We start from the raw sequence: 25448 nt of genomic DNA, 5'->3' as shown, positions 1-25448 counted from the left end.
CTAACCACTACGCCACAAAACGTAGATCCTTCAGGTAGCTAACGGCGAGCGTTATATACCCACCCTGTACCGCTGGCAGTGCTCCGAGACGGCAGGCGCTTATAAGCGTTTCTTCATTACCAGCGAGATGGCGCGAGGAGCGCAACGGGCGCATTTAAAAGTCTTCGGCCAGCTCGCTTCTTCTAATATTTGCGCAGGGAGAACCTTGCCCTTCCGCTGTCTGCTCGCGCGGTTATCTCGTGGTGAGGGGAGGAGGGATGTTTCGAGCTTTCATCGGGATGTCCTTGCTGATGTTACGGAGCGTACGAGAGAGACAGAGAGAGAGAGAGAAGGAATTAAGGAAAGGCAGGGAGGTTAACTAGACAAAGCGTCCAGTTTGCTACCCTACACATTGGGAGGGGGAATAGAGAAGTAAAAGAGAGAGAGAGAAGGATAGACACATGTCACATCACACGTCCAGAAAGCCACACGAGCCCTCCTGCGGTACTTGAAAAGAACCTTATTGAGCGACCGCCTGTGAAACTCGGAGCGTACGAAAGTCACTAGAGCTCAAGGGACGCCGCTAAACGAACAAACAGAAGATGAGCGCGAATTATCAAGTGTCACAGCTCGACACTTGAAGCACGCTGGTTTCCTTCGCTGCTTCGGCCGCTTTTGCAACAGGAGCGCTGTTCAAACGGAGAGTATCCATTGGCGAGCCTCACTTCGTATAGCATTACAGTTTCTTGCTATCGCATTCATTGCTTCGCCCTTACGGCGAAACTGTGACTTTTTTTTCTGTTGAATATCCCAACTGCGTATATCTACAGTCGCCTCGCAACTACGTATATGGTACGTTCACCAAATTTTCGTTCACTGCCTGACATTCATTCCGCTTCATATTCACTTCCAATCAGATGCGTTGTCGCTCACTCCCGCGCCTTTAAAATCTTTGTGCAGCGACTGTTTAACGGCTCACTCTGATTCGGTTTACTATATGAGTCGGTGTATGTGTTGTAGTAAAAATGATAGCTGGGCGAGTTTGTATGAATTCATGTTTGAAACTATTTTTTTTTTCTTTTTGGCGCGCACTTCAGACGGGGACACGAAAAGAGGGTACAAACGAGCGCTTACTCACAACTGATTATTTTTTGAAAGGGACTAAACATATAAGTACAAATAATCATCAAAGAGCATGCGCGGAGCAAGTCATGAGGCATATGAACAGAATACAAGTGAAGCACAAGTCAGAGAAGACATTTCTTTATCAGTAAGCGCCACCGATGGTTTATACTGATACAGTTTTTCCCACACCTACTTATATGGAACGCTTCCGTGACTTCACGTGTAAGTTTATCACTATGAGCAAACAAAATGTCCCCATTGTGCCGGCCTACGTATTGAGGCATATATCTTGCGGTTCTCTAGCTGTCAGTGGCATTCTGCACGAAGGCTAAAGCTCTCCTCGTTCAATGTAATCTCACGTGTACCGCTCGAAAGGGCTGTGTTATGATATTCAAGCTTGTTTACGCGTGAATATATTCCTGATGTATAACATAACAGCCTAGCGACACGAGTGTACTGTGATGCGCAGCTGCGACGTTCCAATTTGTTGAAACCGGCATAATTAAAGCAACGGCAATTCTGGCTTTTCTCCCTGTATTCTGTCCTTGGTTCGTGTTTTCCATTTAAGTGCTGATTTAAACCACCTTGCACTTTTTCTTCTTTTTTTTTTCTTTTCTACGATGCGTAGGAGACGAGGAAACGAGTGCGTCATATTTTGCACGCTCTCCCGTGTACGTGTCTCGGTTCGCTTATGCGTCGTTCTCCGCTTTTCTCGCTCTGTCTCGACGGCGACGCGTTTGTCTCCGGCTCCCGAATGGGGCGGCGTATATGGGATTCCGTTATGCAGCGTGCGGCGAAACTTTCAGGCAAAAAAAAAATAATAAAGGACGCTATATACTCTGTATAGCGTTTATATAAACGGCCTCGCTTCCTCCATCGCGAGGCCTTTATCTTCTTGACCACGGCCACTTTCGAATTTGCAGCTAGCCTTCGCGCGCCGGGGCCTTTTCGGAGTCCTTTCTTGTATTTCGTATTACGGCCGGTTTGCCGCATACACTTTGCGGGCCCGATGAATACGTTAAAGAGAGGCGCACATCGCCGCTGACCGCCGCAGACTTTTAAATATGGGCGCCGCGCGCTTTGTTTCGCCTCTGCTTTCGGTGGGATGCGCGCTGTGGCGTTTCGCTGCGGAGCTGCTTTCCAATGCTGCTCTGCATGTATGAAAAAGAACCATAACTCCTCTCTTTCTCTCTCTCTCTCTCTCATCCATCCCTCCATCCTCCAGCGTTTTCTTCTTTTTTTTCCATCTTTTCGTTATCATATTCCGCGTTTGGGCTCGCACGAGGCCGGTCTGGAATAGATATATCGGCCGTTCTTTGTCCGTGGCAGGCGCCCTTCCCACCCCGCTCCCAGTACCGTCTCTCGCGCACACCTTTTTTTCTTTTTATTGCCGGCGCCGCAAAATTGCTCGCACGCAGCACGCGGACCGCTGGTGCGGCCAGCCGCGATGCATCTGCGAGCGTCCGACGCGATGCGGCATGCAGCGCCGCTATAGCTGCCGCGGAAGAATTGGCGATTCCGCGCGCGATATATGCGTTTTGGCGGCCGTGATGTTTACGCAGATGACTGTATATATACGCGTGGCTGGCCGACTGGACCGACGCAGCCCGCGGCTTCACTCGCGTCGTCCATCCTTTCCTCGTATATACGATGTTTGTTCGTATTCCGATATGCTGATGGCGTGCCGGGGGCCACAATTGACGCAAGGAACGATAGAGATTGAGGCCCACTCAGTCTGGCTTTTCTCCCTCCTGATGTCTTCATATTCTTTCCCATCTTTTCCTATATCCATGCCGGCCACCTCCACTTTGCCGCTTTTTGTTTTTGAACTCTTCTTCTCTCGTCTTTTCTGCACTTTAGTTTTTATAATAGTGGTGAAAAATCCCTCACCGAAACTTTCTCGCTCTCTTCCACGTCCCGTTGCAAATATTCGGCGGTCAGCTTTCTCAGATGCCCGCTTATGAAGCCCGCTTTCCCGCCCCGTCCTCCTCTCCCGGTCTCCCGAGTGTTTCGTACAAACAGGCCACTTCGTCTCCCGCGGTCTCTAATTTTTTTCTTCTCTTGTTTTCGCTCGCGCTGTCTACGTCATTCCTGGTTTTGCTTCGAAGAGGAGCTGCGTGGTAGAGCTCTCGCTTTGCATTGCGCCCATTCCCTGCAATCATCATACATCGGGTCTCGTTGCGGGATAAGTCGAAACAGCTGCGCTTCATAGCGTCGTTCTTTGCAGCGAAGAAGCGTGAGGCTCTTGGTGCTTGGGACGAGGGTGCCAACAGATGAGTGCATTCGCTTCTCACTTTTCCTCTTATCACACTCTCGTAAAAGTTGTCTTGATGCAATAGTGTGTGTGTGTGTGTGTGTGTGTGTGTGTGTGTGTGTGTGTGTGTGTGTGTGTGTGTGTGTGTGTGTGTGTGTGTGTGTGTGTGTGTGTGTGTGTGTGTGTGTGTGTGTGTGTGTGTGTGTGCGTGTGCGCGCGCGCAGGCAACAATGCCAGTCTCTTCGTGTCCACTGCACGGAGGCATCTCTCCATCTCCAATTTAACCTGTCTTGTGCGAGTTGATTCCAATTAATTCCCGCGAACTTCTTAATTTCGTCGCTCCATCTAACCCGCTGGCCTCCTCGGCTGCGTTCCCCATCCGTTGGCATTAATTCTGTCGCTCTCACTGACCACTGATAGTCTTTCCTACCCATTGTGTGTCCGGCGCATGTCCATTTCTTTTGCTTAATGTGAACTATAGGATATCATCTACCCCTCCTTATACTCTGAGCGATTCCGCTGTCACGCGGTCTGCTAATATTACGCCTATCAGTGCCGTTCCATTTCACGCTGCATGGTGCTTAACCTGTTCTACAATTCCTTTGTTGTCCTCGAAGCTTTAGCCCCGTATCAGTGCCCATGTGCTAGAACTGGCCGTATGCAGCGGTTGTACGCTTTCCGCATTAGGGACTGTGGCAGATTGCCCGTCATGATTTGGGAATGCCTACCGTATGTGCTCCAGTGCATCTTTATTCTTCAGTGAATATTGTTTCCATAAGTAGGCTCCCCTAATAGTAGTTCGACTTAAAGGGCCCCTCACCAGGTGACGTAACGGATTTTAGTTAGACACTGGAAGTTGTTGCGCGGCGCGCCCAATAAAGAGCATTATGCCACAAGAATTTTTCTAATCGGTCCATTAGGAGCTTAAAAAAAAACGATGTTTTGAGGGGAATTGCGCTACAGGTAACTGAGACTTAACAAAGCTCAGTTAACTGTGGTGCAATTCCCCTCCAACATGTACAACCAACTAGCCCAATTTCTAACTTCGTCGATGTTTTGAGGCGGCGCGAAACCATGATGCGAGGAGGCGAGCTTGAAACCCTTGCCGCTCGCCCCGTGTACCCCTCGCAAGCCAAATCTCTTCCCTGCCCTCTTCGGCACGCGAGCGGGAGGATTGCACGACGCATGCGCATGAACACGTCATGCGCAGACAATGTCACGAGCGCATGACGTGCCCGAACCAGCCCGAGCCCCCGAGACGCGAGCGGTGTTGTGGCGGCGTTGTTGTTGTTGTTGTTTGTGGTTATGTAGTGGAAGAGACGCTTATTTCTGCAGCCCAGTCGGGAGCACGGCGCAGCGTTTTGGGGGGAAGGGGGGGGGGGAAGGGAAATGAAAGAGGATAGTGGTGTGTAGGATGTGACATAGAGTTTCCTAAAATTAACCAGAGGGGACTCTGGCGCTGCGATCGTTCAGCTTCCATGGTAATGATGGGTAGTACACAAATTTGCCTAGTCTTCGTGCTTGCGGCTTCAAACGTACTTGTGGCTTTTGTTTATTGCTATGTTTTGGTTTTCTTTCGGATAAAAGAATGGATCGTTGTGAACTTCGTGACCAGATTTGAATCGCTGAGCCTAAAGAAGTTAAAGTGGCGAAGTGAAACTGCTGACTTTTGCTGAAATTCGTTTTGCGACAAAGCGGATGCAGCCAACGCGGAGCTAAACGGAGCCGAAAGTACGAAGTTTAGACAAATTTGTGTACTACCCATCATTCCCATGCTGGCTGAAGCGTCATGCGTTGCAGCTCCCATAGACACTAGCGCCAGAGTTCCCTCTAGTAAGTATTGTAGGAAACTCTATGGGATGTGATATTGTGTCTCGTTCGCCGTGGCCGGAGCAGCAGGGAAGACGGCAGCAACGGCAGGGGCGGCAAGTTCCAGGCTCACCTGTAGGCGGCTATTCCCGTCTCGTCCAGGAACTCCACCAGGCTCCGGAGTGCTGGCAGGTGGGGACGCGACGGGAAGAGCAGGTGTTCGAGTGGGCGGCGTTCTTTGCGCTTCATCTCTGCAAGTTACGCCGAATGCGCCCTCGCCGATAACTTGGCTTTCAACCTATTGCTGAGCACAGAAGCTCGACAATTGTACGGACGCGAGACTAGCGGTGTGCCGCATGAACATCTAGTTAGACGCGGGAGGATAAATGAGCGCTGGGACGCGGTAGAAAATTAGTTTCGTTGTAAGGGGTGGCGTCTGCACGATGCGCAAAGCTCGTGCAGACGCCACCCCTTACAACGAACGCATGCGAAACGGAGGCAGATTAGGCTCGCATCTCGCTGCGATTCGCAGTAAAAATTAAGAGAGAACGCACACATTCCGTTTTTGTGTTTTATTATTACTCTCAAGTTTTATTGATCTATTCAAGCAACAAATTACACAAACTACACGTATTGTCAATTAATTATCGCAGTGTCACGTGCTACTGTTGGCGACGTCAGAGCAGAGTCGTCTACGTAGAGGACCGATGTCACAGCACTACTAGCACTACCATCTACGTAGGATCATTCCATCGTGTGCGTCATCCCCTCATTCTCTGGGCGCGCGGCAACGAGAAGGGCAAGCAGCGTTCAGCTTGAAATTTGACCCATTTTCTCGGCGCGTAGCGTGGCAAATTTTGGCAGACGTGATCGTGAACGCCCAGTGTATGCATTGAGCTCGTCAGCTGAAAATTGCCAAACCTGGTGAGGGGTCCTTTAAGCATACATATTCTTGCGCATACTCCAAGGGCTGGTTGCCAATCGCGAACTCTTTTAACAGCGGAGCGTTTTAAGCCGACCGTTAGTCCGCGCAGAGCGAACGGAAAGCTGTCATCGTCATGAACCGCGGCACGCGCTGTCTTCGTCCTCCTCTTCATCTTCCGCTTCGCTCCTGGAACGCGTTCGCCGATTTGCCCGGCTTGGGACGTAATAACTCTGATGGGTGACAGAACGAGTATACAGAGAGAAAGAGATAGAAAGAAATAGAGAGAAATTCCTGGTGAAAAACATTTCTTGTCCAGGTTGGATTCGAACCAGCGTACCGAATCCGAAGATAGAGTGAAACTTTATTCAAGGGAAAGGGGAAAGGGGGATCTTGGAGCTTCTATGGCTGGGGCCCTACGTCCAGGGCTCCACTGGCCTTAGCTGCCCGCCGGACGTGATCCAGGAGCGCTAACTGCACTCCCGGGTCCGAGCTGGCGAGTTGTGCCTTCCACTGCACCGTACTAGGTATTTGAGGTTTGCCGAGAAAATTAGCTAAATCACTTGGCTTGTGATCGCATCCCCACGAGATGTGGTATAGAGTCGGTCTGCTGCCGCACCATGGACACACGGTCGGGTAAAGCGTTGGATGTATCGCGTGTAATTTAAGTAGATGCGGGAATACGTCCGTCTGAATTTTTCGAAGGTCAGCGGCCTCTTCCCCAGTGAGGGATCTGTGAGGCGTACCACATTTTTTGTAGCGTGAAGCGCTGGTGAGCGAGAATCTCCCTAGGTAGAATTGGTACGGTCGAACGAAATAGAGGGATTCTCCGAAGGCGGCCGTCGTATCCATTCAGCTGTCCAGGCACGCGAGCATAGTATAGCATAGCCTTGTATAGTACAGCATAGCAAGGGGGTGGGAAAGGAAAGGAAAGTGAGAGTGAGGAGGCGGGGCGATCGTAAAGCATAGCATGGAAAGAAAGAGAGAAATAAAGGGAAGAAAAACAGAAACACCTCCCCCCTCTTCTTCCTCCCAGAATATTTAAATTTTGATTCTGTGCATACACAGGCACACATACAAACACACGCACGAACATACATGAAGTATGGTTCATGAAAACTTAACAACGTCTCAAGGCACACATTTTAAAGACGATAGTCTTTCTTGGGGAACTTAAACGCAGAAATTTTGGTCTGTCTTTCTGTCTTTCTGTTTGTCGGCACGTCCCTCGATTCAGCCACTCGGCCAAAGTTGAACCACTTGCCCAAGGGCCAGCCGTCTTGAACTGGTACGGCTGTTCATACTTGTGAATGTTGTCGATCAAAAAGTAAATATCATGCATATCTGAGGTGCAACATCACTAGGTAAGTATTAGGTGGCGTGTTCCTTTAATAGAAAATGCATACATACGTAATTTTAAGGACCCTAGTTTCTTAAGCTGCGCTGAAAATGCATAAGAATGGAAGCTTGAGCGAGTTGGTATGCGTTCATCTTTGTTGAAACAGCGCTCACTAGACGACGACGACGAAGTAAAAGAAGGCACAGGGCAGGCGCTGCCTGTCCTGTGCCTTCTTTTACTTCGTCGTCGTCTAGTGAGCGCTGTTTCAACAAAGCTGAAAATGCGACTGCGCTGAAATTTGCCTTCCTCCGTGCCCTTCGCACGAGCTCATTGTTGTGTTTCGATTTCGGTTCTGTATTGCACTGTACGAATGCCATGGGTTGGTGTTGAAAAACTTTAGTTTTGAGAAGGCCAAGAAGGTGAAAAAAAATATTTAAAAAATGAAAAAGCAGCGTTGTGGGCGGCCTTCAGGCTGCCGGTTGTGGGCGCCGCTCTGGCGTTCCTGTTTTACTCAGGCGACGTGTAAATAAAAGAGTGTGTGGAGAGTACTCGTTGAGTGCGGACGTTTCTCTGCTTCAGCGCTTCGCGTCAAACCGCGGTTTCGGGCTGGCTGGCGTCCCCGCCGGTCGCGTTGGTCACCGCCGGTCTTCGCCTGCTGCTGCGCCGGGACTACCAGCACGCAACACAGCACTCATGTTTCCCGACGTATTGCCAGATGGCGTCCATATCTCACACAGCGCCTCTTCTATCGTCTTTACACGACATTTGCAGCGAAGCACGCAGATACGCGGCCAATTTTTTTTACATTACGTTTGGTAAAATATGCACTGGCTGGCACAAGGAGCAGCAGCAAGCAACCTTGCTCGCCGCGCCAGTCGCTAGGCGAAAATCACAGAGCGTTCGCAGCCCATGCGAAACGAAACCGTCATTAGTGGCGCTTGCGAAGGGAGCGAACGGAGCGATTTCTTCGGCTGCAAACGCAGCATGTGAAACAGCGTTAACCACCCCCACTCCGGCGCCCTCGGGAAGTAAGAAAACCTATTCTTTTGCTTGTTCGGGAGGTGCACTTCTTTGAGCGATTGGGTCGAACACCTGTAGCGGTAGCAGCTGGATTCTTCATTTTTCTATCTCGTCCTTTCTTCGAATTCTTTCTTCTTGCCTTGCGTGTCATTATTTTCCTCTGTTTGCAGCGAGGCGTCAATGGCATCACTAGTTAAGTTAATTAACTTGTCACGAGTTAACGCGTTTAGTGAACGCGCTGTGTCACCAATGTTTGGGACGGCAGTGTCCTTTCTAGGATTTGATGGCACGAATTATTCATCTGGCAAGGCGATTGACTACGCAGAAGTCTATCGTTTCTGTTCGCTTGATTTCCGGCATTCGCGCAGCGTCAGCAAGTAGCGAGAAAGCCGGCGATGCTCTTGGGGACATAAATATATCATCAAATACAAATGCTCGCTATGTCTTTTGTACTTTGCATTTCTGCCGCGCCGTCACCTTTGGCATCTGCCGCAGCTTGCAAGTATAAACATCTGAACACTCGCCTCATCGCTACTTTTATCTGCTCCATATGTCACGTGTCCATACACATGTGCGTGCAGCTGCATATTGGGAGCTTCCATCGCGTTCGCTCGGATGACAGAATGGCTCAAGTGTTTGCTTAAGATGATCTTTCCCGCCTTTGTTTTTAGTGCGTTTGCATAAAGACTCGCTTGTGCTGTAAGGCCTGTTCCGACATCATTCGGAACGCTCGTTCTTGTCGTTCGACTTCACTGAATGATTTCTTTGCATTTTTTTTTCTCGTGCAGGTAAGCGTCCCAGGCTGTTGCGCCTGCGCGCTAGGACAGAAAGTGCCGTGAAATGACGTTAAAGAGCATGGGCGGCAGCCGTCGCTTGAGTGTTGCTGTCAACGATGACTTTGCCGAGCGGAGGTTCAACAAAGGTAAATAGCCGGAATAACAGGCGTCTCGCGCTCTGTGTTTATCCTGCTGCGTGCGGCGATTTCTTGCGAAACGAAAAACTTCGGTCCTTGATTGTATATTTTCTCGGGAAGTCCACTGCATCATTTGATCATCATTGTTGTTCGAACGGGAGAGAGTGAAAGAGGGAATGAAGGAAAAAGAGGGTTAGTTAACTTGACTTCATCCCGCTTTCGAGGTATCCAAGACTTTGCTTCGTGCGCGCCACTGCGATGTGTTTCATATATAAAGCAGCACAAAGGACGGAAGAAGACCACAGCGCAAAGGACAAGACAAAGAAGACCACAGGACAAGGCGCTGCACAGCGCCTTGCTTTGTGATCTTTTCTTGTGCTTCCGTACTTTGCGCTGCTTTGAATACGAACCTTGTAAGGAAGAAGGTGGAAAAGAAGACGCAAGGGTACAGTTCTTAGAGAGCGAAAAAGAAGAAGAACGGAAATAAACAGTAATGGCGACCTTATTGGATTCGTGATTCCTCGGTGTCGTTACAATTTTGGCACAGTCGACACCAATCTGCCCAGTCTTACGTGTTTTCGCGACGTGGTTGTCCGTCAGTATTTGTCGTCGACTGCTGCAAAAGTTTAAAGGCTGCGCAGCTCACTATACATGCAGTCACCGTGATTCTGATTCAAATTGCTGCTGGCTTCTTTGACTGCTATATCCTTTTGTTATTTCCCCCGATTCGAAGCCGCTATGCTTAGCGTCGATCTTGTAAGCACAGCGTGCCGACAAAGAAAGCGCGGATCCCGAAGCTCACGATCTACGTCAGCGTACTTTTCCGAAAACTGCCGCGAGCTTCGCCTGTGTGTTTCTCGTCACGCGCGCCCGTGACGACAGCGCTCGCTCGCTCGCGCGCGCTGCGCCGTAGTGGTGGGTGAGTCTCTCCTCCGAGGAGGCGGTGCGCGCTGCGTCCACGTGTGGTGCCCCCCCTCCCTCCTCTCCCTCGCGCTTCAGCGCCGCCGGCGTTGCCGCGGCAGCGTCAGGAGCGCGTGCGCGCTCCCGCCCTCATTTGCATATCAGACAGTGGTGTCGAGATGTTCTCCAGCGCGCGAGCAAATATTCTCAAAGGCACCGCCCCGCGCGCCAGCTCGATGGAGCACCCCTGGCGCGCCCGCATTTGCATATGAATCGGCGTCCGCGCGCGCCGAGCACCGGAAAATTCCCCCGGTGCACCGGTGCGCTTCTCCCCCGCATGGGTATATCCTCGCCCAACCTCCCTCTCTCTCGCCATTCCAGTTCATTCCTTTTCTTTTGTTCCCTTTGGGACGCCTGTGCAGCGTTTGTCTGTCAACAGCCTGCCCGCGCGTTCTCTGCCACCACCCTCCCGTTTGCGTGTAAACTCTCACGTGCTTGTGTTCTTCGCGTAAAGACGTCGAGCAGCGGGAGGAGGGAGGATTGGTTCATCTCGAGGAAGCGCGCGCCAAGTGCGCTCGCAGCATGCGGTGCGAACCTTCTATGAATGAGGTTCGAAGCGGCTTCCCTTTATTGACTGACGCCTATCACGATTCGCATATTCGCTTTTCACTGCCTTTGCTAGGTGATTCTGCGGGGGTGCCTGTCCTCCTCCTTATCTTTTACATGTACTGTTCGGTGTTCTTTTTTTTTTTTACAGGTCTTTATTCATGTACGCATATGCCACTCTCCCACTACAAGTTGAAACGCTGGCACGCGGCTTAATATTGCGCTGGAACGTTGTTTACTGTGCAGCACAGTATTACGAGTCGAGTTAAGCTTTACGCCTAGAAATGGCGCCTTAAAACATCTTTTCTCATCTCAAGTATCTTCTCATCTCTAGTTTTTGTCTCTTGGAGACGTTTTGCATATACGTAGGGGCTCTGTCTTTATAATTTTGTCACACTTAGACAGCGCTTCTTTTATTCGTTATTTCCAATATGGCAGAGAGAAAGCAAATTTGTCCTTCGTGTTGTAAATGTTTGGAGGTATTGACGGTAGAGAAGCGGAAGTCGACCATTTTAGCAGTTTCTAATGCGGAGAGACATAGGAAGAATATTTTGAAGTGATGGTTTGTTGCTAATTTGCGCGCACACAATATATGTCACGAACGGACACATCCTTGAAGTACGTGCGTGTGTGTGTGGGGGGGGGGGGGGGGGGGCTGTGCCTGTGTGTGTGTCGGCCGCATCTTCGATGGGGGCGAGAATGGCTTAGGGCCGTGTACTTAAATTTAGTTGCAGGTTAAAGAACCCCAGGTGGTAGACATTTCCGGAGCCCTCTACTACGGAGGGTGTTTTCCGGTGTTTATTATTATGCCCGAAATTCGGCGTTTATCGGAGTTTATTTTTTGTAAATCCTCAATTCTCCGAAATTCGGAGTTTAATTTTGCATTATTCTTAATGCTCCAATATCTTAGATGAAATGATATCTGAACACGAAAACATCAGGGCACACGAAGTGTTTTTTAGTTCCCGGAAGGTTTGAATGCACGAACACATGTACATACAAGTGCGAATACTTGAATACAACACGCCTACGTTTGTGCGTATCACAGCCTTGAAGCTTGTTGTAATAGACGCAAGCATACTTTACAAGGTCCGTGTATTCGATGTCGTCTGGCGCGCCTCAGTGCTGCCAGGGGACCGTATATGAAGATGTTGTCTCGCGCTATACCGGTGGCCCTACATACGTTGACGTCTCTCGCTCAGTGCTCGACAAGCCCTTTGCTAAATGTGCGATGGGAGCGGCGATATTGTTTACGAGAGGTAAAGCTTATATCGGCCATACCGGCTGATGTATCAATGACCGCTTAGAACATGGCCTTTCGATAAAGAACGGAACAGAGTCACACCGACCCTTAAAATCGGAGGTTATTGGATAAATCCAAAGTAGAGCACTGCACGGGCCCGGGCCGGCCCGAAAGCCCGGGCCCGGCCGGGCCGGGCCGTCCGAAGCGGTTTCTGGCGGGCCCGTGCTGGGCTCGGGCTTGAAAGTGCGGGCCCGATCCGGGCCCGGGCTCGAAGCCGCGGGCCTGGGCCGGGCCCGGGCTTGAAGCCGCGGGCCTGAGCCGGGCCCGGGCTTGAGGCTGCAGGCCGGGCCGGACTCGGACCCGCTCATTAAAAGGCGTAAGTCGGGCCTCCGAGCACACGGGAACGTTATGCATTGCATGGTCTAAGGTATACTGTACCAAGCTGAAGTGACACGTGCAAAGAGCTGGCTCTTAGTAAAGCTTAGCAATAAAAATAGAAAAACAGTTGAAGTGCTATTTTTGTTTCACCAGTATAGATATAGATTGGCACTGTATATTTTCACTAACGTTTCGCCTGCTGTACCAGACTTTGTCAAAGTAACAAGTATATTGTGGTGGGTTTCCTTATAAACACGAAAGATCACGTATATATATATATATATATATATATATATCGGTCTTTTTATTCGAGGTTGACATATACGGTACATTTCATTTATATTCCTTGGTATTATGTGCTAAAACCTCGATATGATTACCAGGCACGCAGTAGTGGCACCGGATCAATTTCGACCACCTCGAGTTCTCTAACGTGCACCTAAAGATAAGTGTATACACAGGGTTCTTGCATTTCGCCCCCATCAAATTGCGGCCGCCGTGGCCGCAGGAATCGCACCTGCGTCCTAGGACTTAAAAGCGAAACAGCTTAACCGCTGAGCTACCACCGCGGGCAACATTTCGATGCATGTACACAGGCGTCCATTGTTAAAGGGAACGTCGGACCGTGTGGCAGCAGCTCGGCGCCACTGCCGGCAAGCGGCTGCAACGAGTTTCGCGCAGGCGCAGTGCGCGCCGTAAGTCGTGCTCTTTCATCGTCTGCTGCCATCTGCTTCCGTGCTGCGAATCGTCGCGAAGCGAACCGTTGACGCGACGAAAGAGCACCGGGCACGGTGCTCACTGCGTCTGCGCGAAACTCGTTGCAGCCGCTTGCCGGCGGTGGCGCCGAGCTGCAGCCACACGCTCCGATGTTCCCTTTAACAGTGGACGCCTGTGTACACACTGGATTTTCCGTCCGATCGCCTGCTACAAAGCGCACGGCATCATTAATGATAATCATCAACAACTAATATGCTCTAGCGGCTCGGATCGGGCCTGGTCATGAACAAGCGCGCCCTGGATTAGATTAGTAATGAACGCCCGGGCCCGGGCCGGGCCCGGGCTTGCAACGACGGGCCCGGGCCGGGCTCGGGCTGGGTACGGGCAAGTAAGCCCGGGCCCGGGCCGGGCCAGGGCTTGGAACCACGGGCCCGCGCCGGGCTCGGGCTGGGTTCGGTCATGTACGCCCGGGCCCGGGCCGGGCCTGCGCTTGGGACCACGGGCCCGGGCTGGGCTCGGGCTTCATAAAGGGGGCCCGTGCAGTGCTCTAATCCAAAGTGTCAAAAATTTTACCGGCGAGCATTTATCGGATGTTTGTGGATTTATCCGAAAACATGGAGCCCTAAGTATAACCCAAATATAATAGCTTGGCTGTCGGCTTCTGATGCAAATTGATCGTAATCATCCATAAATTTCTTCTAAATATTCTTTCTTTTTCCCCCCCTAAAATGTCTGCCACATCGGTGTTCCCTCGTTTTTCATGGCGATGTGATGGAGATTTCGGTCTGCCGACGAGGCCGGTCTTCGCTTCAAGGTGCCCGTGCCCCCCCAATTGGCGGCCGCATGCGAATGAAAAGGCCCGCGCGAGCGCTTTTATTGGACATCACCCAAAGGCAGGAAGCTCTGTCTGCATCAAGGGGAAGCAGCTGTGCTTTCAGGCACCTCTTCACCGTGATGAGAGCTACGCGTTGACGCTCTTGTACACCCGTTTCTCACGCACCTTCGCTGTTTCTGTCGCAATATGCGGCGTTCTTAAAGCGGGTACTTGTTATAGCGCCGTCAAATAAAAGAATCGAGTTGGCGCACCTTTGGTGAGTGACGCGCTTCCTAGGATCCCTGACTCCATTAGGCTTTGGGATCCAGTTCGTGTGACTTGTGTGCCTCAGGTCGCGTATATATTCGGTATGCGTGCTGGTATGTAATCATTCCATAATGTGTGATGCTATGAATCAGCGCTGGCCCCGTGTGTTTTGCTATGTGAATGAGAGTTGAGCTGTAGTTGGCGAAAGATGACGAAAGTTCCTTGTTGTTACGTGTATTTATTTCTATGCGCCTCGTGCTTGCCTTCATCATCCGACCTTCGTGTATTCCTCCACGGGAAAGATATGAGTTAAGTTCGAGGCAACTTGTTCCCCGGCTAATACCCAATGAAGCCATCATAGTGTAAAAATAAGACATACAGAATTGAGGAACACATTACCGCACGCCACGGGCACCAGTGTAGCGCTGGTGGTGTCCGGTAATGTGTACCTCTCTAAATCATTCATCCTCATTTACTTATTTCACAGGCCCACTCATTAAAATTCTTCACAACTCAACTCATAATGAAGCCGTCACAAAGCAAAATAAAACTAACACAATTACGGAACACAGTATGTACTGGACATTACTGGACACCACGGGCGTCAGTGTTAGCGATCGTGGTGTCCGGTAATGTCCGGCGTGTACTGTGTTCCGCATTTGTGTTGGTTTTATTTTGCGCTGTGACGGCTACGTTTAGCGACTGAGCATGTGAAAGGACTAAATGTCGCACATTTTATTCTTTCAAGTATCGCAATATCAAGAGCTCAATTGAGTCTTAGCTGTTACCGATGCAGTCACCTTTAGTGGACTACATCCGCCAAATGTTTACATACGTACATCCGCAAGTTACACACATCGCCAAGTTGTCCTAGGCCGGAGAGCAGCAAGACGTTGTGGCTGCGGACAGTCGATCCTCGCCAGGACCAAGCGTGTTTTTCGCATGTCTCACACCAGGCATTCGTTTTTATTATTCTGTGCTGGGCGCGTGCGTGTGCCTAAAGATCCAGCGTGGGCTGAGCGGGTTTCGGAGAAACTCTTGGCGCGTGCGCCTTTCTCTCGCCTCTTGACGCCAGGAGCCCTCGCTCTCGTGAACCAGTAGCCGCCAGAAGCAGAAGGGTTTGAGCGGGGGCTCCCGTGATCGGTCGCTTCTGCCACTGACCCCTTGGCTGTGACCTGCAGCGGAGGCAGCGTTGCGTGGCTGTTGCCGCGATAAACGGTTTAGTTGCCGCGGCGACGTCCCTTCTTACCTCCCGCATCTCCTGCGCGAAAACCTGCTAATTCCGCGATAATTAATCGCAGCGGATTATCTCCGCCTCCGTAATCCCCTCTTTCGCTCACTCTCCTCGACCCGAGTCTGAATCGGGGAGCCAGGGAGTGGAGCCGCTCTCCTTTGCGCCCTCGCGTTCCTCTCACCGTGCGAGGCATTCGGCTCGCTCGCTCGCTCGCTTTCCTCTCCTCCTTCGGTCTCTCTTCTTTTCCGTGGTTGTTTATGGGTCCCCGCTTCCTTCGGTGCGTTTTCCTCTCTTTGCTCCTTGGTGATCTCAGGTCGCGCGACCGGCCATGCACGTATACGTGTTTACGGCCATCGGCGAAATGTGTCAGCCAAACGTGGCCGCTTACTCGCCCAGCCTATACCTCGTAGGGGCAAAAACAACCGGATTACTTTGGCGGCTGGCGGCAGTGTGTACCCGTGTGCGGTCGGCCATTGCTCCTGGCTCTGAATTTGTTCGGCGCTGTGCCTGTGCATGCACGTGTGCGTATTCCGTGGCAGCAGCAGCAGCAGCAGCAGCAGCAGCAGCAGCCGTGCGCCTTTGTCATGTTCTTCGCCGAAGGCGCTGAACGCAGCTATGTGCTGTTGATATGAAGTAGTTCTATTGGAAATCGTTTTCCATATAGGTGCTCCCGATTTACATGATCGGGACAGAAGGAGCTAACACTTACTTCAGTTGTTTAGTATTGCGGGGTTCGAGCACGAGTTTAACGAAGTTGTCTTAACGAGGCTGTCGAAGTTGTCTGAATGTTTTTCTGTGCGTTTTCTACGTTGTTTGTTCAACAGCACAAGATTCTTTCCCTAAGGGTTCTCTGTCAACGCGCTTCCTCGCATGACCTTTGTTACGCGCACTTTTTCCCATTCGTCTTAATGCACATTTGAGGCAGAGCTAAGAATGGAAGGAACAGAATCCGACTTCAACGCAACGCAAAAATGGGAGCTTGGGTTGTCTATATAGATGCGCACTGTATTCCTCCCAGGAAAGTTAACGAACATTCCTTTAACCGGTTCGTGAAAGCGAGTTAGCCATATACCGGAGCGATGATTTGGTGACTCCCTTCGTATGTTGCGCCCTTCTATAAATGTATGTGTGTGCTCGTGAACGAAATAGACAGAACTTGTACAATCATTAGTTATCTTCAGACAGAAAGAATGCCTTCCTCGCGCGTTCATTGTGTATCCCTGAATAAGTTTCGCTGCCCACTTGCGGTTTCGTTGGTGTTCGGCTGGGAATTGGGAACAAGTGTTGTCCGTCATTTCCCGCTTTGATGTCGCTACTCCCTATCTGGGGCCATCACGAGGCACGTGCATCTACGTCTGGTATACCGATAGACGTGTCCCCTAGACACTGATGCGCACCCACACGCGCCCACGGACGCGCACAAGAACGCACGAGCATGTACACTTCGGGTATCTTGTTACATACAGGTATATACGCATGCCCCCGTCTGCCTCACTCAGCAAAAAAGACTCCATTCCGCGTGCGCGTTCGTGCCTTTTGTTCGCCTTTCGACGTTGGTGCTCGTCTCGAATTGAAACCTCCTCGAGTGCCCTATTCAGTTCTCGGGCCGATATCGCTTCGCCGCTACGCAGCTTTGTGTCGTCGTCGGTGTTTGCTTGCTGTTCGTCCGAGTCCGAGGCTCGCGCGCCACGTGTCGTTCGTGCGTTCGTTCGGTTTAGGCCTCGCTGTTTAACCTCATTGTGTCCACGCTCGCGCGGACGCTTACATATATATATATATATATATATATATATATATATATATATATATATATATATATATATATATATATATATATATATATATATATATTTAACCGTCGCGCCACTGACATGTGCCGTGAACTTTGCCGTTGTATGTGCGAATGAAATTGAAACCGTGCTTCGCCGCCCGTGATTCGGTCGGGCTGCATGAAAGGCCATCTCTGCGTTTTCGTTGCCTTGCTGCGAGGTTGAGCACGCGGCTAAAGAAAAGATAAAAATAATGACAACGAGTGTATGGGTGGATTCCTTCCACGGCCTCGTAGGAAATTATGCTCCATTGTGTTTCTGTAGCTTTTTAGCCAAACGACGAGCGTTGTCTAGCTTCCTGGATCAAAAGAGCACGCGATCACCTGTATCAGTAAGGGGGGAAAAAAACTTATTCTGACTACTGTTGCAGTAAATTGAGACGATGTTTTTGATTTTTGACAAAACATCAGCCTCTACCGTCCCATGCTTCTCCCGCCTCCGATTTTCAAGAAAACGTGCACTAACAGAATGTCACGAAGAAAACGTGTTATACGCGTAATGACAATCATATTGCAATGTGGCTATCTTTGACTTTCTTCAGGATTGCGTGGGGTTTTATTGTCTATGATGTTACTTTACACATCCATCTTGAGCTTTGACTCTGTGCCGGCAACTATTGTTTTGCATTAGTGAAGTGATGTGTACACATCCCAGATTGTCAACAACGTCGTATATTGCGAGAGTTGTATGTTTAAATAAGAAGTCGGCCGCGCAACAATAGCTGGCTAATGTAGTCACCGCCGCTCCTCATCGCAAACATCTCGCCATTGCCGATGTGTCATCGCCTTCTTTCAGACGAAGTAACATTGTTTTGTAATATTCCGTCGTCGATTAAACATTAGAAATGACCTGAACGCAGGCAGTCTCTATCTCCCTCTCTTTTCTTTCTTTCCCCTTCAGTGATACCTGGCTTAACACTCCTTAACAACGGCCTGCTTTGTCTCTTCTTTAGACGAAGAATTAACCATTGTCATGACTGCTAGAGGGGCATTCTGTAAGAGTCCTCTAACTATATCGTGAATTTCTCTGCGCGTTCATTGGAAAGAATGTGAGAACCAGCGATCAGGCAAAAATTGTCACAGCCAGTACTAGCGTTCTATCCAATCAGCGCACGCTGAAATATACCGTCCGCTTAGTGGATCCTTATACTTCCCCTGGTATCTTGCCGAGTGTGCCATTTGGCCGAATGGACGATGACACAGCGCACGCGGTCAAGAAACAGTTGACTCGCTCGCGCCTTAGTGATATAGCTTGAAACGTAGGAAAAATTAATCTGTTTAGAATTGCTTCCACGATGCTTCGAAGTGCGCGACTCGGCTCTTGGCAGCGCCCAAGTCTGCGAGTATGCTCTTGGAACGTTGGTTCCGAGCGCAGTCGCTTCAGCCTGGGCTGCTGAGTGGCTTTCGAGCAGCCGGGCATGGGGAGGAGCGCCGCTTTCCCTGCCGACTGCTATATTGGGACCAGCGTGGGAGAGAGCGTGCCAGCCGCCCTTTGTCCCCCGTTCCGAGCTTGGAGCCAAATTTGTGGAACAAAGGCGCCGCCGACTGCACAGCCGTATGCAGACGCGAGCACCGGCTGAATCGACAGGCATGGCTGGTTCCCGCCCCGTTCGCTCCTTTTCCATTCCTCGATCGGGCGGTATTTCCACACCCCAGCTCAGCCGATATCTGTGCATCGGAAAGCACCGCCAGTTCCGGGCATCTCGTTTGTTCGCTTTGTGTAGTCTCCGTTTCGACGCTGCTTTGAGCGTGCGATGCAGCGATTTCCCGTCCTCGGAGGGTTACCGGAATCCAGGCACAATTTCACGATATAGTGCTATGTTTACGTTGGCATCAGTGCAGTCCAGAGCATATTTGAACATCTTTTCGGAGGCACGTTTTACCGCCTGTGTCATAACTTTTCTAGTTCTTTGGGGATATTCCTTGTTATTGAGTTGTAGATACTGCCAGGCGGCAGCTCTGAAAACGACTCAATCTTGTTGTGTTAATACGTCAACTGATGACGTATGTCTGATTTATTTCAGTGCTCTGTCATAAAATGAAGTCAGCCGTTCAAAAAGTCTGCAGCTGTTTTTCTCCTTCCTCTTGTGGTTGCCCGTATTGAGGTCCATTCATTTCATGATCTGTGGCGCCTATGTTATCATTATTCGTATTATGAGAAGAAAAACATCAAGCTGTTCGAGTAGCCCATCGTGTCGTCGTTAGTATGCTGTTTCACCGTTTGTAGAAATTGGAGTCGTTTGGCGAATGACGCGCGGGGGATTAGTTCGCTTTACGCACAGGCGCGCCTCTTTTACCTGCAACGCCGCGAGGCGTGCATACTGGCGCGAGCGACGGCGTACCTCGCTCTCCATACGGCGGCGCATCGTTGTGGTGGCGGCGGCGGACGCCAGCATCTTCCGACAAGGTCGCTCCCCATCCTCCGTCTTCCCACCCTCCTTCCTCGTCAAGGAGGGAGAGGTGTATGGAAAGAGGGTGCCCTTCCCCGTGGCGGCGTGCGCTATTTTGCGCGTCGCGATTTGCGTGGTGGGCGCGCGGCGCGTGCGCACTATGCGCTTACAGCGGCCACCTCCTCGCCCGCGCTTCCTGTGCGCGTGCGTGGTGGGCAGCGCGAGGCGCATGCGAGCGCCGGCCGCCGGCAGCGCGCGCGCGCCACGGGAGAAGCGAGAGTCCTCGTGCGCGCCCCCAGAGCCAAGCGGCAGCGTGAGAAAGGAAGGCGCGACTCGACACCGGGAGCCAGCCAGCAGCCGAGACCGTTGGAACCGATGGGCCACGCGGCCGGCGGCGCGCCTCGCGGGCTGCGTCGTCCCGTTGCCGACCGGCGTGAGTGTACTGTGCTGTGAGCTGTGTCCGGTGGCGACGAAGAAGAAGCGGGCACGGCGGCGGGCGCCGACGCCGGCCTGGACGCGCGGCCCGTGGACCTGCGCGCCTTGCGGCGCCAACGCGTCCCGGGCCCCCCGGGGGAACGCCGGGTCGCCGCACCACCACCCATGCTGCGCCTGCAGCTCTTCCGGCCAGGTACTTGGCTGTTTGTAACGCTACTCTCCTCCACCTGCGTTTTTCTTCTCACCCTCACCATTGCGTAACCGTTGATTTGCGTCGCGTCCACATGACACTTCAGCTGACGAAGAAGCTTTCGAAGTCGTGCACGCTGACGTTGGTTGTTGTCGAGTGCGAGTTTTGGGTACCTCTCTGAGCTGATCGAAGACTTTGGCTAGTTCTTCAAAACTTGTGGTACGTTGCGGTTCGGCACGGTGTTTGTTGTACCGTTTCGGAGACACAAGCCGGTATATGTAGGATAGAGCCACGAACTCGGTTTTTATTGGGAACAACCTTCCTTCATTCATCGCTTAAGACATGTTCGGTTTAGTGTTGAATTCGACGTCGTGTAGGCACAACTTTCTAGTGAGCGCTTAGTTTGATAGTTCTGTCAATCAGTGCGTCCACGCTAAGGCAGAATAATAGAAGCGTAAACACTCTTCTCTTGCCGGGAGAATCAAGAACAAGATTATTATCTTGATAACGAGGAAGCCTTTATGTATTTATAGGCTGTGTACGGGGTTTAGGTGTTCTTAAACTATTTTCTCTCATTTGCATATTTTAGCGCATGACGTCCTGCGCAGAAAGATAAAGTTTCAAGTAAACGACGTAATAATAATGCAAAAAAGAAATATCTAAAGTGTACTACTGTGGCTTTTGTTGTTTTCGACTGTCTATTCCTTCGTTCTTAATACGACGACACCTATTTTTGCGACTACTGAAAAAGATAAGTCGACGTATTAAGAACGAAGGAATAGACTTGTCTTTTTCAGTAGTCGCAAAAATAGCTGTCGTCGACACTTTTCCTCGGTGAGCAATGGCTTGTAGCGTTGACGAAGTCCTCTTAAACATAAGTTCAACGCATGATGCGACCTAACCTAACGTCGCTCACATTCTAGTTCTGCTTTGCATAAAAGCACCTGCGCTAACGTTCTAGAACACGCTTAGGGAAAGAACTTTATGTAGGCGCCTACAACTGATTAACATGACAGCGGTGTTAGCAAAACATATATTTTTGACGGCGTTTACCTTTTATTTGTCCACCTTTAATTTTCGTACGATTTTGTTGTGGAACCTTCCAAACAAACAAAATATCTATATGTATGACCTGTTTACCATAATGTCAACGCGCATATCTCGTAAACATCAGCCTTTCGAGGTGTCACGATGTATTTGGCTACACATAAGGTCGTTTATATACCGTCGAGTTTCGTCATTCAGAATAGTGTCGCTTTGACGCATGTACGTCGAGCGAAGTTAAATAAATTTCCCATAGTTTGATTAATTAAACTATTGCTGCACTTAACGTGTAGCTTTTGGAAATTCATTTTATCCTGAGTTACGGTCCGCAATTCTGGTGAAGGGTTGGACCTCTCTAGTGTTACGCGCATGATCGTGAAGTAAGAGATCGCCGCGAGTAGGAGCAGAGCGCTTGTGATGTGCGTTTCTCTTCTTAGTCCTGCGTCGTTTATTTGCGCTGAAAGTTTTGCATAAGAATGCCATACCAACTAGGCCACCTAGCTCTCCCGCCTCCGTTTCCATGCCTAGCGTTTTGCTCGCGCAACAGTTGCGTAGATACCGGTTGACGCCGCGAGCGCCGTCCTGCCACGCGCGACGCGCTCTTTGACGACCTCCGGCGGGGCGTCCGGCTCGGATCGCGGCGCGCGGTCGTCTGGCCGCCGGCGTGGTAGCGCGTGGCGCGCTGTGTAGAGCGCGGAGGCCAGCGTCGCCTCGCGGGAGCCGCCGGGGTCGTCGCTCGGGAGGGCCCGCGTGCGTGCGGCCCGGACCAGCAGTGCAAGCGGTGCCGCCGCGGGACTCGGTCGATGGAGGTGCGCCGCCGCCGCGAGCTGCCCTGCCCGGAGGACGGCCCCGCCGCTGCGCCATGCAGCCACAACACCAGGTGTGCGCCTTCACGACGCCGTGCCGCCGCTCTGACCCGCTGCTGCCGCTCGACCTCAGCGTACTGGTGGCCCAACTCAGCCCCCCCGAATCGCCAGGTAGTGTTATACGTCGCCTCTGTCACTATACGCACGGTAGGCCGCCCATGTGTCCTGCACGCGCAGTCGCCGCTTTATTACACTCTAGTGGCGGTCCCCGAGTGCAGACTGGAGCTCAGGGGAATGTACTGTTGGGCGAGTTGGTAATACATGATGATCAAAAAAAGGGCGCGAAAAAACGTGGGACAATGCGAAGAATATGCACTTATCCTGTGGTTTTTCTTCGTGTTGTCCCACGTTTTTTTCGCGCTCTTTTTTGATCGTCAGACTGGGGCGTCGTTCTCCAAGTAACTCGCACGTGGCCGCCGGTTTCGGTCAGCAGCGAGTTTCGGTCGTGCAAGTGACAGTTCACCTGTAGCAACATCTTTTCTTTTTTCTGTTACGTAAGCAAGCAACACCGCGCCAGTGCACTTCGTGGATGGCAGATGTCCTTGTTGCCCGAATTGTCCGGCCTCCTGTAGCATGCGCCGATGTTGATCCTTCGCATTCGTTTGACGATGAAAAGGCGGCCGCGGAATTTAACTTTTGCGCGAAGAGGCAGCAACTTTCCCGTCGTGCAGTTTGAGCTCCTTCCTTCACAGCTCCGATTACTGGTTTTGTCGCCGGCTGTCGTTCGTTGATTCGTTTCGAATACAATTAGATGTCGGTTGGAAGGATGTCCGAGACTTGATTCTTTCTCTGGTGGTACAGGCAAGCGTGTTTTATGAGCTAAGCTTTACTTTCAGCATTAAAAAGCGAGGGTGTCTATGACAGCCTTGCATGGAAGCTGTGTGGCAGGTTTCACGGAAGACATTTCCATGAATGGAACAGTAAAAAAAAAGAAAAGAAATAAAAACATGGGGGCGAGTGCTTCGAGCTAACGTGTAACTACGTATTCAGATATGTCTTGCGTGAAGACAGTTTTGTCTTTGGATGTGAGCGACGAGGTGTGTATCAACACCTTCGGGGCTCTTGTATCCGTTGGATGGTTAGGTGATGAAGCGACAGCGTTTTCCTGTTTACGTTCCCTCAACTTTTCGTCGACTTGTGCGAAATGCGATGCACTTGTTCTGTGCTTCGCCTTATTGTGTTCGTCTTTCTGTTTCCTATATTATGTTTCTTTTGCCCCCAATAAACGATATCTCTCACGGGAAAGACTGCAACTGGGACTGTCGTCAGCACTCAAGAGACGCAAAGGACCCTTAAAGGAAGTTTGGAGGAACGGCACTCGCAAGAATTCTTTCGCCAGAGCTGTCCCTAACATGTTGCAAATTATGACGTTGAACAATATTATCAGTAGAGGTGGCCGGCCGATGTATCTGACATCGTTCACGAACCAGGACTTCTATTCATAAGATGCTTCTTATATTTGTGAGAGAAAACGCTACTTAAGATTGATGGATTTGTGAAAGTGACCAGGTACCAGAAAAGACCCACTTACGAAAGAAAACCATGCTCAGTGGCTATCTTATTAGCAGCTCCGGCCATCCGTTTAATGTTGTTTAGAAAAGTTGAATGTTCTGAAGGCTCGTTTGTATCCGCTTGTTCCGCAGTGTCGCGATTGTTCAAAATTCTAAGACAAACTAGCTGCACTTCGGGGCTTATGCTCTGCAAGTGTTCGCAAGGGTGAATTTGGCGCGACGTTGACTATTTAATTCATCAGCCTGATATCCATGAGTTTGTTCCCTGAGCCGCACATGCTCTGGGCCTAGTCGCCTCGATTATAGTAACTGTGTGTTATCGGCTGCACAACTGACGACACTTTAGCTTGTAGGTAAAGGTCTAAGCTTTAGTGTGACAAGTGAAACATGTGAACTTGTGTATGCAGCCATATATTTTCCCATCGATAAATGGTGACCGAACCCTTTCATCCATACGAGTTGCTGCTGTGCCTGCATGTGTTCACTGCGAGGGCGGTTAGCTGCACGCGCTCGTGTGTTCTGGCCGTTTCAAATGAGCTCATTCAGACGCACATTTTGCCGGCTCTTCCGTTGTCAGCAATCCTTGTGGTAACACGTTTCATCGCATAACACGTTTCATCGCACCGCTCTAAACATCGAGGTACTATCGAGAGCAGTACGAGCTGGAACATCGAATTCATGTTTATTCAACTAGTACTTCTAATGTACTGATACGAATGTGATGTATGTACATTGAATTGCCAGATATACCTTTCCGCTCGAGCATTTAGTGTGAAGAACACTATCACGCATGCCAACTGCGATTAGCCGCTATTACCTTTAAAAGGTGATTTCAGCGTTCCGGCACATATAGCGCACGACTGTGCATCGTAGAAAGATCCAAGTTGAGGGGTACACGTCAGTCGAGAAAGTATTCATATATTTATGTGAATGCAACATTCGAATCAAAGGTATTCTCAGAAGCAGCTCATCTGGTTGCACTAATGTACAACAGCAGCATATTCTGTATTCCCGGTGGGCACTTCTTGAATAATTGTTCTGTGAAAAGGTATTAAGGCGCGTTTAAGTTTTATTCCCTGGAAGATGTATCATATATATATATATATACTATACGCAATATACTACTGCGCGTCGCACAAACGGACATCTCGAGTGCTGCTGATAGTGGTGGTGGTGCGGCAGGCTGGGGCAGCCTGGCCTACGTAAATGAAAATTGTTCCTCCGGGGCCTTTCATACGTTTATAGTGGGGTTGCCTCACAGAGCTCGTACATGAGCAGATACTTTGATAGTATATATATATATATATATATATATATATATATATATATATATATATATATATATATATATATATATATTATAGTTTTCCGTAAAGCGCGTTCGGGAACGCTGCAGGCTCGTGCTTTCAGCCGTGCGTTTGCATGTTGTATTCTAACGGATGCAAGTATCAATATTAATTTTTCGCTGAGGAACCGCTGCGTTAGCGCTGGACCGCGGCTCCCTCGAAATCCCGACCCGGGTGCGCGTCCACGCGCGAATCCGTTGCTGCGAGAGTTGTACGGTCCTGCTGGATCCTTCGTCGTCTCGCGCATTTCCGCGTCCACCGCAAAATTCCGGCAATTGACAGCGTCGTTCCGCGTCGCTCCACGCGTCCATCTCCTCT

At 50.5% G+C, this 25448-nt stretch overlaps 1 protein-coding gene across 3 annotated transcripts in view; it reads left to right on the top strand.

The window, feature by feature from the left end:
- Nucleotides 1-9239: 9239 nt before the first annotated feature.
- LOC119393464 (POU domain, class 2, transcription factor 3) overlaps nucleotides 9240-25448 on the top strand; it is a 165784-nt gene continuing 149575 nt past the window's right edge. Inside the window, exon 1 of one of the 3 annotated variants that reach the window (XM_037660495.2) lies at nucleotides 9240-9370. In XM_037660495.2, the coding sequence (XP_037516423.1) occupies nucleotides 9289-9370 (82 nt within the window). In that variant the 5' untranslated portion in view covers nucleotides 9240-9288. Of the gene's footprint in view, nucleotides 9371-20004; nucleotides 20367-22112; nucleotides 22385-25448 lie in introns of those variants that run through there. The other 2 variants (XM_049416256.1, XM_049416255.1) reach the window with 2 other exon arrangements.

This window comes from Rhipicephalus sanguineus, chromosome 5 (genome assembly GCF_013339695.2).
Source record: "Rhipicephalus sanguineus isolate Rsan-2018 chromosome 5, BIME_Rsan_1.4, whole genome shotgun sequence".
Taxonomy (NCBI): Eukaryota; Metazoa; Arthropoda; class Arachnida; order Ixodida; family Ixodidae; genus Rhipicephalus; species Rhipicephalus sanguineus.
Note: the sequence above shows the minus strand (reverse complement) of the source record. Positions and strands in the feature narration are given on the sequence as shown.